This window comes from Chiloscyllium plagiosum, unplaced genomic scaffold (genome assembly GCF_037043375.1).
Source record: "Chiloscyllium plagiosum isolate Xiang-an unplaced genomic scaffold, Cpla_swu_hap1 HiC_scaffold_7, whole genome shotgun sequence".
Taxonomy (NCBI): Eukaryota; Metazoa; Chordata; class Chondrichthyes; order Orectolobiformes; family Hemiscylliidae; genus Chiloscyllium; species Chiloscyllium plagiosum.
This window is the reverse complement of record NW_028270145.1, coordinates 13,677,277-13,690,400: the sequence shown is the minus strand read 5'-3', so window position 1 is coordinate 13,690,400 and position 13,124 is coordinate 13,677,277. Positions and strand designations below refer to the sequence as shown.

The 13,124-nt window shown below is 39.5% G+C and overlaps 1 protein-coding gene across 17 annotated transcripts in view; it reads right to left on the bottom strand.

Moving 5' to 3' along the window:
• Positions 1-13,124, bottom strand: part of LOC122551329 (microtubule-associated protein 2) — a 261,856-nt gene that overhangs the window by 48,861 nt on the left and 199,871 nt on the right. For 13 of the 17 annotated variants that reach the window (XM_043693043.2, XM_043693048.2, XM_043693046.2 and 10 more), the window contains one exon: positions 3,513-3,587. In XM_043693043.2, the coding sequence (XP_043548978.2) occupies positions 3,513-3,587 (75 nt within the window). Of the gene's footprint in view, positions 1-868; positions 1,112-3,512; positions 3,588-13,124 lie in introns of all 17 variants that reach the window. The other 4 variants (XM_043693045.2, XM_043693047.2, XM_087988734.1 and 1 more) reach the window with 2 other exon arrangements.

The window sequence follows — 13,124 nt, the reverse complement described above, 5'->3', positions numbered from 1 at the left end:
ATTTCCCAAGAAGAAATTAGATGCTACAGTCCATGTGGATTATTTATGCTACTTTCAGTAGACTGTTAGATACTTTTAATCTACTTTGGGTACTATTCCTAAAAAATAATTAACTTATATGTGGACTTTGCAAAGTTTGCACATCTGAATGACCCCATTGCATGAAAAAATATATTTTATGAAAGATATAAAAATACTTAGCAAAAAATTGTATCTTATAGCTAGTAAGATTAAAATCATTTAAATTAAATATTAGGATATTTGGTAAAATGCAATATTTTTGTCTACAGAATGGAGACATGCAGACTTTTCAAAGTGAACTTTTTTTAAAGTAAGGAAGAGGTAATTTCTACCTTGCTTCGATATGTTAGCTTCTTTTTTGGTTCTTACACTCACCAACTGGAGATGTTGCATTAAAATTTGTGGGATGGGGAATAGAATTGTGGGCTGACCAATACAAAATTGGAAGACCATAAACTCGAACTCTTAAGTCTAAGATCTAAGTTTCATTGCGAAATTCTTAATGGGTATTTACACATGAGAAATGCAAATGTGTAAAATTATGTATTAGGTATCCCTAATACAAAAGCAAATCAAAATTTAATCTAGATTCATGGGTATCTATAAAATAGCTGATGTGTCTGCATGGTATCTTTTTATGTACTAATTCAGAACTTTGCCAAATATGTTTAGAAAATTAGCGTTTTTGAAGTGCTTTTGAGCAAGAGCGCAAGGGACTTCACTCCCATGTGGAACAAAACAACGGGACTGGTGAACTCATGCAAGACAAAAACAAAGGGGGGGGGGGGGGGTGGGGGAGAGAAGAGAGGTGGAGAATAATAAAAAAAAGGAACCATGCTTGGTTCACCTTTGTCCTGACTATACAACTCATCTGCCTGTTGAACTGTGGCACTGGGGAGTGTACTAGTGGCAGTCCAATGTGAACTGAATAAAGGATGCTCATAGTACTCCTCATCAGAATTGTAAGGCTCTTCGTCGTGTACAGAAACAGAAATGGAGGGGGCTAGGAGTTTGCGCTTCTCCTGAGTGGTGGCAGGCTGATAGCTTGAGCACCTTTGGAGAGGTTTTGCCTTAACCTCAATCACTACATCTACAAATAGACACAGGGATAATTCGACAAACAGACACAGGTTCACAACAAATACATCAGCTAAGTCAGTGTGATGAAACCAACCATGAAGCAAATACTCAAGTCCTCATAAATAGCTCAGTGCTTGCCATACTATGTATTTAAAGATTCAAGGCCATAACAAGACTGAAACAAACACTGACAAAACAAAACTCCAAAAGTCACCTGATCCTTAAGCCTAAGTTGCACACATTTGTTTGTAATGAGCAGTGGTGAACTGTAGACACCAAACTTGGAAATATTGTGAACTTTGATGAGAGTAATGGTAGACAGAGGCAGGCTAGTGCTATGAACAGATGCATGAAGGGTGAAGTTCAGTACAAAGAATCATGAAATGAATCACTGTGGCAGAAAGAATGAGAAGTAATATGATATAAAGAATACATTTCTGAAAGTAATTCAGCACAAGAGAGAGACCTGGAGTTTTAGGTGCAAAACCTTTGAAGGCAGCAGTGTAACAAGAGAGTGATAATAAGGCACTTGGGATCCTAGGACATATAGATAAAGGGACTGGGAAGGATGTTACTGTAGGCTTTATGATCCCAAAGACATCCCAAATTCATATGTGTCAACAAGGGGACTGGCTCAGCAATTTCTTTCTTTCTGGAAGCATTCAGTAGGGATCACTATTCAATTAAGGTAGTGAGCCCCTCAGAAGTAGGTTCGACTGAGGCAGCTCAGGGACCAAGAGGGCACCCCAATGTGGAGGCATCTACAGACAGTAAATAAAAGGCAGCCTGCTCTGAATGCCTCCTTTGGATTGTGATGAATAGCATTCCTTGCCTGCAGCGAAGTTTAGCTTGACATGGTGCCACCAGCTCAAATTGCCTCCTGCACAGCCACAGGGATGCATTTAAGAAACAACTAATCTAACTGACTGCCCAACACTATTTAGTGCTTAGCCACTCCAAATGTGATTCGATTGTTAATACATTCAAGACTCGATAATAGTTCCAGAGTGAGAGATTTCAGTTATCGTGGATAGGTTAGCTGGGCCAATTGTACTTCAAGAACGCCAAGTTTGAGAGATGATGTAATAGCGATGCTCAAAATCATGAGAGCTTGAGTCAGGGGAGGAAAAGAGAATTTGTTCCCATGGGCAGAAGCAGACAACAGTGATGTAAGGCGTTTGGCAAAAAAAAAATGATGACACAGGACAATTCTTCTCGCAGAGCAAATGTTTCAGATCAGGAATGTACAGTCTGAAAGTGCAGCAGAATCACAATTGCGATTTGCAAAGGGAGTTGGAAATTCGCTGAAGAAAATTGTAGGGCTACAGGGAAAGGGCAGGGGCGTGTGAACAGTTGAGTCACTGTTTCAGAAAGTCAGTAAAGAACCTGAAATACTAAATGGTCTGCAACTAAGCTGTAACCAATTTATAATTCTGTGTTTCTAAACTGCGATGGATTATATTCTATTGCATCATTTACATGTTATTAACCCCAAATATTTTATATGTAGCATAAGTTTATGTTCCTTCTACATATGAAACTTTAACTTCCCTCCATGAGTGCCAATTGTTTCCCCACTGTTTTCTGTTTTTGTTCCAAACTCCTATTCAACTGCACACGGGAAGTACAAATTCTCAGAGAGATGTTATAATAGCTGCCCTACTATTTTGAACAGTGAACAGATTTAATAGCAAGGGAGTCAAATTCAGAAATCAGAAACAGGTGGTCTGAAACACTACCTTTCACAGTTTAACTTTATTTAATCAAAACCCATTGCTCTAACTGACTTTTTTTTTTAAAATCAGGGAAAACAAATCACAAAAGATAACTATATTAGATGGGAAGAAAATAAAAAGAAAAACATGACAACAGGATTTAAAAGAGCTTGCTTGGTCTTTCATTCCCTGACAAAGAACGAAATCTAACTCGCCCTCCTCACTCTTCAACCTTTTATTAAAATTAAACAAATCCCCAAGTTATATCTTGGAAGGTTCATAACTACATGCTCTGTTGATACATTACTCTCAATGGAAAGGAGGTACATCAAGTTGCTCATTTAACAAAAAACAGTATTTACTCAAGGAAATTTTGAATTGAAGTGATAGAACGGATATATTATTGTTTTGCCTTGTACATCTCAGGTATTGTTGTTAAATAATTACTGCATGCCCAGTTTCATCCACTGATGTAGTTCAAATGCCAATATGTTAAGCCTTGCAAATCATCCAAATGCTTCAATGAAAACATGGAAGCATTGAATAATCCCGTGGTTTAAAAAAAAACATATTCTAAAATTGGATTAGAATTCCTTCTAATCAATTTATACACACACATGCACAAAAACAGTTTTCAACAGTCAAACAGAGTTACTTATATCAGTGCCCAGAGGTACAACCACACCATTCTCTTACCTTTCTCTGCTGGTCCAAAGTGCTCGGATGCTGGAGAAGGTGGTGGGGATGGTGGTAAGTTGGCAGAGTCTTCTACTGTTCCATTAAAAAGAACAAAAAAAAAGAGACAACTGTTTTAATAGGAAACCGTTAATAATTTGAACATCACTATATACTTTTTTAAATCACGTGACAAAAATTCTTCATAAACCAAATGAGCTTGGTCAGAGCCAGCCTGTAGCGAGAGAGAGAGAAGTGAAATATTCGAGACGTTGGCAACCTGTATCACAAGGCTAAAGATTGTTGATGATGGTAAAGTCTCACCACTGATGAGGAAATCAGGACCAGATCCCACTTTGGCTGTTTGTAGGATGCATTGGTAGCACTGTACCTGGAATGGGGCTCTGTTAAGGATGACAGCTACCCTAAACAGCTCAGCAGCACCATAGCCAGTTGCAGCCATTATGGAGGCTGCATCACTGATGTGGGGATATCTCAATGGTAGGATGCCCTTGGTGACAGATTAGTGTGAAAGAGGGAAGGAAGTGACCCAGAGGGGTTAGGGCGTAGGGCTCAGTAGACCATGGAGGACCAGTGAAGGGCAGCACCCACAGGAACCCACTGGGTCTTTCTTGGGATGTCTTCATGAGCACTTAAGAACTTTCAATTGAGCATTTTAGAAGATTAGTTGACTGTCCAGTGGTCAGCTGAATCACTAGATTGCCCATTGACAATAAGGCTTAGTGGTGGCAAGACATCAGGCTTCCCTCCTGAAACCTCCTTCCATCTTCCAACTTGGCACCATTGAACAGAGAAAGCTCTGCCATAATGTGCTAACAAATGATCATCAATCCAGGACATGAACTTTGCTTCACTCTCTATGCATGCATCTCCAGTACTTCCTGATTTTATGAAGGGAGGTGGTGAGGAATCACGTTGACCAATATATTAGCAGGCAGACATGGGAATAACATTGATACCTTACTGTTCTGCTCATTTCCAGTATGTTAATAATTAACTGCTTTCCTTCTGTTATTTCAAGTTGGGAATACCACTACAGGAAATGAATGGACATGATTCCAGTCAACAAACATCTGGCTAGAAGTGGGAGGTTGGGTGTGAGGTGTAGAAGGGTTGGAGATTATTTTGTCCATGTAAAGACACAGCAGAACTGTGAAGGTTTGTAGCTCAGGTTGAGGTTTTGGGTGTAGCTTAGCTCGCTGAATGGTAGGTTTGATATCCAGACGTTTCATTACCTGGCTAGGTAACATCATCAGTGGCGACCTCCAAGTGAAGTGAAGCTGTTGTCTGATGCTTTCTATTTATATATTTGTCCTGGATGGGGGTCCTGGGGTTTGTGGTGATGTCATTTCCTGTTTGTTTTCTGAGGGGTTGATAGATGGTATCTAGATCTGTGTGTTTGTTTATGGCATTGTGGTTGGAGTGCCAGGCCTCTAGGAATTCTCTGGCATGTCTTTGCTTAACCTGTCCCAGGATAGATGTGTTGTCGCAGTCGAATTGGTGGGTTTTTTTCATCCATGTGTAGGGCTACGAGGGAGAGGGGGTCATGTCTTTTTGTGGCTAGCTGGTGTTCATGTATCCTCGTGGCTAACTTTCTTCCTGTTTGTCCTACGTAGTGTTTGTGGTAGTCGTTGCAAGGAATTTTGTAGATGACGTTGGTTTTGTCTATGGGTTGTACTGGGTCTTCAGAAAACAGAGGAGAACCACCTATACAATGTATTCAAGAAGAACGGATACTCAAAAAATACAGTCTGCAGATTCCTCAAGAACAAACCACGACAAGCAGACCAAACACAGCCAGAAACCCTAACCACCTTACCATACATCAAGGAAGTTTCAGAAATGACTGCCAGACTACTAAGACCCCTCGGAATCCTAGTAGCACACAAACCCACCAACACTCTCAAACAAAAACTAACAAACTTAAAAAACTCAGTACAACCCATGGACAAAACCAACGTCATCTACAAAATTCCATGCAAGGACTGCCACAAACACTACGTAGGACAAACAGTAAGGAAGTTAGCCACCAGGATACACGAACACCAGCTAGCCACAAAAAGACACGGCCCTCTCTCCCTCGTAGCCCTACACATGGATGTAAAAAACCACCAATTCGACTGGGACAACACATCTATCTTGGGACAGGCTAAGCAAAGACATGCCAGAGAATTCCTAGAGGCCAGGCACTCCAACCACAACGTCATAAACAAACACATAGATCTAGATGCCATCTATCAACCCCTCAGAAAACTAACAGGAAATGACATCACCACAAACCCCAGGAACCCCATCCAGGACAAACATATAAATAGAAAGCATCAGACAACAGCTTCACTTCACTTGGAGGTCGCCACTGATGATGTTACCTAGCCAGGTAATGAAACATCTGGATATCAAACCTACAGCTCAGCGAGCAAAGCTACACCCTAAACACAGCAGAACACTTCGCTTGTAAAGAAATTGAACAGTATAATGGATATACTGATAACAGAAAATGGTTAAATGATCATGATTTTGTTCCCACATAATTAGGCTGGTGCTTAATCAGCAAAATTAAATGATGGTAAATTTATCCACCTGCCCTGATTATGTAGCACGCTAAAAAGTGATACAATTGTTTAAAATTGCCTCAGAGGTCATTAGTAAAGAGGTCAGTTACACTAAATCATTCAAATTTATGATTTATTTGTTAATTAATTCATGTGTTTTATGCCGAAAATTGCAAAGAGTATGGGGTCACTCCCACAATAGAGAGATAAGGAGAATTTATATTTCTCTCAGAGAATCATAAATTTATGGAATTCTTTATCTGTAGAGGCTGCATTATATTCAAGGCTGAGATAGACAGCGTCTTAATCAGTTAAGGATTTGGGGAAATGGCAGGACAAGTGGAGCAAGGATTATCAGATTAGCCATGATTTTATTGAATGGCAGAACAGACTAGATGGGTGAATGGCCTACTTCAAATCCAACATTTTAAGGTCTAAATAACTATACAATACAGTACAAAATAATTGCTATATTTCAGTTAAGAGGAAAGATATTTTTGGAAACAGAAAGTGACAGCATCAACATATTGGAGCAGAAGATAATTAATAACAAGGAAACAGTATTGGAGATATTTACAGGACTAAGACTTAACAGATCCCAGCACGTGGACTCATTTAGGGTGAAGAAGGTAGCCGCCATTAAGTATATCGAGTCCCTGCTATTCTCAGCAGATCAAAGTAGCCAGGCCCACTGCCCTACTCGATTCCTGTAGCCCTGCAAGTTTATTTACTTCAAGTGCCTGTGTGCTCTTGCCTTTCACTTGCTTTTCTCAGGTTTTCTGTACCCACCTTCTCCGATTGTCCTAATCTTGTCATCAGTGGAAGTCCCTAAATTCATTGATGATGTTTACTCAGGATAGGGAACTCTGGTTATGGGTATTCATGTGGCTAAACAGACCAATTCCTGACTTCCTTATCGTTGGGCACATGTGTTGTACAGCTCGTGAGATAATGGGAACCAAAATGTAGGATTTGTTCCCTTTGCTTTTCTTCTTTGCCACTATTCTGCCTCATCATTAAGATATTGTCAAACCATGGTTAACTAGAAAAGTTAAAGATAGTGTCAAACTAAAAGAAAAATCTTATAATTACACAGTCATAGGTTCCAGATCAGAAAACTGAACAGAATATACAAAGAAAGCAAAGAATGATTAAAAATTAATGGGGAGGTAAAGTCAGGGAACAAGTTAAAGCTAGCCAGTAATATAAAAACAAATGAGAGTTTCCATCAAAAAAAAAGAAAAAGAAAGTGCATCTTGAGAATTAATAATGGGAAATGAGGAGATGGCAACTGAGTTAAACGTACATGTTGTACAAGTCTTCTCTTTAGACGACATAGGTAACACCCGAGAAGCAGTGACAAATCAGAAAATGGAAGACAAAGATGAACTCAGATAAATTACAACCAGAGAAGTGGTACTGAGTAATTTCTGCAGCCGCAAACAAGTGCTGAGTCCTTATGGACTTCATCCTAACATCTAAAAGAAGTGGCCAGAGATCACTGATGTAATGATTTTCATTTTCCAAAATACTGAGTTTTGAATCAAGAGGAATGTAATTCCTTTTATTCAAAATGAACAGGAGACAAAGTGGGAAATTGCAAGCAAGTTAGCTTAACGTTTGCCAAAGGGAAAATGTTAGAAACTATTGTAGTGATAGCAAGGCACTTGAATCCATTCAACAGGGAGATCTGAATAACTCATATTTCATTAATCTATTAGAGTTCTTTGAGGTGGTAACGTGCTGTGGATAAGGGGAATAGATGAAAGCACTGTAGTTGATTTCCAAAGGGCATTTGACAAAATACCATTTCAAGCGTTACAGGAGAAAATAAAACCTCATGGTGTACAGATAGCATACTGGCGTAGATGGAAGTTTGAACATCTAATGGGAAGCAGCGGAGGAAGATATGGGTCTTTTTCATGTCAGCAAGATATAATGTTTGCTATGCAACAGAGACCAGTGTTGGTCCTTTACCATTTATGATTTATCCAAATGGCTTGAGATGAAGCTGCAGTTGCCAGGTTTGCAAATGACACAAATATAGTTAGGAAAGTAAGTGTGAAGAAGGCCCGAGATGACGACCAGAAATACAGATCAGTTCAGTGAGTGGACAAAAGCATGGAAAAGAGTATGGGGCAAAGTATGGAATTGTCCATTTTGTCAAGGATAATATAGCATTATCAAATTAGTGAGAGATTGCAAAGCTGTGATTCAGTGGGATCTGGGTATCCTCAAGCAATAACCACAGGCAGAGTAAATAAAAAGGAAAGCTAATAAAATATTAATGCTTATCACTATGGTTTAGGTTCTGCTTTAGTTATACAGGACACTGGCAAGACCACATCTGGAGTATTGTACCAAACGGTGTCTTTCTGTTCTTTGTTCATATGTCATGAATGACATAGATGTTACCAGTCTTCATAATTCACAGAAAGCTTCTCCTAATCATTAACTTCAATGCTTCAGTGCTTCAAGGAGAACTTCAGTGTGCGCTTGAAAGCTTTTCTCTCCCTGTCTCTGAAATAATGGCCATTTGAGAAGTGACAGAACAGGTCACCCAGATAACAGCGCCCAGTTCGATTTTTCAAGCGAGTTGTCTGAATGCTTGTGGAACTGGCTTCACAAAGGATGCAGGCATTTATTCAACAGCCTCCCATCATTGAACCTGAAGCACGTGGAAGATGTATTGCTGAAAACATTGTCCAGCTTTTTTATATGTCATGAATACACAATCCAAGTGTCTCTGCAGTACAGGAGTATAGTGACAGCAACTGCACTGTACTCTCAGTCTTTCTATAACTTATACAAATCTTGCATGTCAAATACTCACTGCTGTAGTTTGAAGAGGTGCTAGCATAGCTGCTCCATTGTGAGATCATCATCAATGGTGGCTACCAAGGGAAGTGTTCAACATATTCGGGAGTCTGTCTTTCAACATTACAGAAAGTGAAATGTTCGGCTGACCAGGAGAGGGTTGATAGGAGTTTTGATTTGGCACAATTCAAGGAACAGGCCATGTTTGTTGTGTGCAACATTGAAGAGATCAAGAGTGGCCTTCATATTGGGTACAGTGAGTAATGGCACTGCAGTTAGCTGCAGCACACTGCAAATATTTAACTTGGATAAACGAGCTTTAGCATGAAAACAAGTGAGGTCAAAATGTTTTCCATTGAGATGGTTTTAGTACTGGTGGTAATTTTAGTCAGGTAGATCGTAAACATTGTTGGTGCTATCACACAGCTTTGCTGAACTCCAGCCCAGATTTTAAAGGCATTTTGGATATCCTACTCAATCTTGTAAATCTTTAGCACAAGGAGACACTAATGGAGGACAATCCCAGCCTTTCTAATCTATCTGCAATATTCCATTACTGGATCTGTTCTGGTAAATTTCCTCCACACCCTCTCAAGGATATTCACATCCTTCTTGTGATGACCAAAACCGGATGCAAAACTTCAGTTGGGGGTCTAACCAGAGCATTATAAAAGTTGGGCATAATTTCTCTGCTTCTGTATTCAATGTCTCTGGTTATGAAGTCCAGGAGCCCATACGTTTTGCTAACCTCTCTTAGTGTGTCCTGTCATCTTCAAAGGTCAATATGCCTAATCCAGCTTCTTCCCCTTGTGCATACTTTAGAACTATGTCATTAACTCTATATTGCCTCTGCCTATCCCTCCTGTCAAAAAGCATCACCTCACAATACTGCTCTCAATTTCTTGTCACTTGTCTGCTCATTCTGCTAGTCTGTGTCCTGTTGCAGGCAATTCATGACATGCTCCCTGTTGTCTATGTCACTAAATTTATTATTTGCAAAGATTAAAATTACCCATGCATTTAAAGACACAAGTTATTCCCATACTGCAATGTGATGATAGTATGGCTTTAAGAGGTGTATTTGTCCTTTTTTATATAATAAAGGTTGAGACAGAGATGCCAAGCAGTCTGCTCCAAAGCGAATAAAGAGCTTGTGATGCCTTGGACATTTTTCGTAAAATTTGGAACAATATAAACAGCCTGAATGAGTGGGGTCAAGCTCCCACAGAACCAGGATTTTTAGTTTTAGTCTTCAGTTGCAATTGCTGGGGTCTTGAAGCTGGATGTGGAAGCTGTTTTGCCTTTCTCTGTTATAGCTAAAAGCTGGGGTTTTCTTCCTGTTGTTAGGATTGCATGTGAGACAATCTATTTTACTGAATTTGCCTTTGCCAAGGGTGTGTTTATAGGATGTAATTATATTGGAATAGCCACTGTTCTTGTTAACGGGGCGGCACGGTGGCTCAGTGGTTAGCACTGTTGCCTCATAGCACCAGGGTCCCAGGTTCGATTTCAGCCTCAGGTGACTGTGTGGAGTTTGCACATTCTCCTCGTGTCTATGTGGGTTTCCTCTGGGTGCTCTGGTTTCCTCCCACAGTCCAAAGACATGCAGGTCAGGTGAATTGGCCATACTAAATTGCCCATAGTGTTAGGTGCATTAGTCAGAGGGAAATCGGTCTGGGTGAGTTACTCTTCAGAGGGTCAATGTGAACTGGCTGAGCCGAAGGGCCTGTTTCCAATCTAATCTAATCAAAAAAAAGTTTTCCAATAGAATTAAGTTATTCTAATTTTCTTTTGTATTTTAAATATAATATGAATAAAGTGTGTTCTGCTTCAAGACTGGTAGTTTGACCAATCAAATTTCATCTGGAACACAGTGCCTGGCACCTGCCTTTAAAATAAGAAAAAGTTGGGGTCCAGGCTATCATCTTAATATATTTTGAGGAGGTCTGATCCATAATGGCAAAAAGGAAGCAGTGGCCCTAGCACTGCTCCTTGTGGAGCTCGACTATCTATCACTCTCCAGACTGAGAAATGACATCTACTACTACACGCTGTACAGTCATTAAGACTATTTTTAATCCAGTAGCATATTGGCCTCTTATTTCATGAGATTCAACTTGGTTATTCAGCCTTTTCTTTTACTTTTCTATTTTATCCTCATGTGCATTCTTCAGACCTCTCCAAGTACCTGTTAATCATCTTCCCCTCCAAAACTGTATCCCCCAGACATTAAACTAAACAGCCTAATATTGAAGTAAATCAAAGGAAATGCTGCATCATACTGACAGTGCTTTTCATTGCTCATCATTTACACTTAGTTTACCCCATTTCTTTAACAAAAAATAGCTTTCAATGTTTCTTTCGACAGATAAGGATACCAATGCTTCCACGATGTCCTTGAAACCTGTGACTGTCATTTTGGTTTGTGCGATGACACTTCTGGCCAACTTACTATCTACGAACTCCTACTACATCATCTGATCACAATGTTTAGCTTAAACCTGGAGGAATCATAGCCTTGCAATCCACACCTCTAAAATTGCCTGCGAGTCAAAGATCTCCGATGTGCAACTGAGACAGAGTGCTAAATGAAGCAGTTTAAAATCATAAGGGGGCAATATCTTCCATTTCCAGCCACTGCTCTCAGTGATGAAAGGTCAGTGAGAAAGAAGATTGATGAAATTCATACTTGTAGAATAGTTTTGTTAGAATTCAAAGATTTGAGCATGATCCATTTCAATGAAACCTGGCTAACCTCAGAAGTTGCAAGACAGTCCAATTTATATTGCCAGATTTGATCTATCACACCAGGGTAGGTCCATTACTGCTGCAAACAAATACACACATGAACAAATGATGCCTCTGACATTTCCAGATTAAGAAACATTTTGCTCAATTTCTCAAACCTATATTCTCTCCTTTTCTATCCGTAAAATGAAGACTGATATGTGCAATACTTGTAAAGGAGCTACTAATGGATCTATTTGGATCATAGTGTTGGAGCATTCTGATATTTCATAATTTTACATGCACTTATGACAATATTCATTTCCCACTTCCTGCATTTTTTATTTTCTTTCTACCTCTCTCTTTCTTCATCTCTCATATTACCTTTCTCCCTTATCTTTTCACTATTCCCTCGCGCCCATGGACAAATTTATGATATTACATTGTCCAGTCAGTTGATTTTGAATATACTGCATGCTTTCAATAGTTTAATTGAGAAAATCCTTTTATGGAATAACAAAATTGCTAAACAAGGGGTATATCTGATGACAATGCAGTGTACAATTGGAAATATATCAGATTTCTCAAATCTTCCTTTCAATTTTTTTTTCTATCTACCTCTAGCACACTTTATTTCTTCCTTGTTTCTCCCACGGTTACCATTTCTATGCAACATGTTCTTTTTTCTCCCTTGGGAGTGACATACTTTCTGAATTTTGGTCAGGTAATTAGGGTAAGTGGCGTCATGACTTAGGGAAAGTGGGCTTCACTTCTCAGGATCTTGGGAATTTTTACATAGTACCAGTTCATTTTATATGTTTTTTAATAGCTTTCTTGCCTCATTGCAAAGTGCAAAGAATGATGTCAAGGATAGTAGGAGGATAGATTGGTTTGATTAATCCTGTATTCACCAGAGTTTACATGGATGACAGGTGATCGGATTTAAACAAAATTCTAAGTGGGCTGGACAGACAAGATGCATGGAAGATGTTTGCTGTGGTTGAGGACTCTAGAACGGAGATGACAGTCTCAAGATATGGGTTAGGCCATTTCGGACTGAGATGAGGAAGCACTGCTTCACTCAGAGGGTGGTCGACCTGCAGAATATCTAACAGAAGTCTATGCAGGCCACATCATTGAATATATTCAAAAAAAGATTATCTACTTTTAAGATTGTATAAGCTTCAAGGGGTATGGGGGAGAAAGTAGGGTATGGCATTGAGATAGCCATGATCATACTGAATGACAGAGCAGGCTCAAAGAAACAAATGACCTGCACCTGATGCTAGCTTCTATGTTAAATACGCTGAAGTAGTTTTAACAGAGGCAGACTTTTGTGATGTAATTTTGCTTTTCCATTGTTGACTGTTCATTTTTTGAGATTTTAAATGAACTTAGAATCCGAGTGAGGAAGGAAGTCACAAGTCTATACCAACCCTCAGAAGAGCATCCCACCCAGACTCAGAACCCCACCCTATCCCCATTTACCATGGCTAATCCACTTAGTGAATTGGAT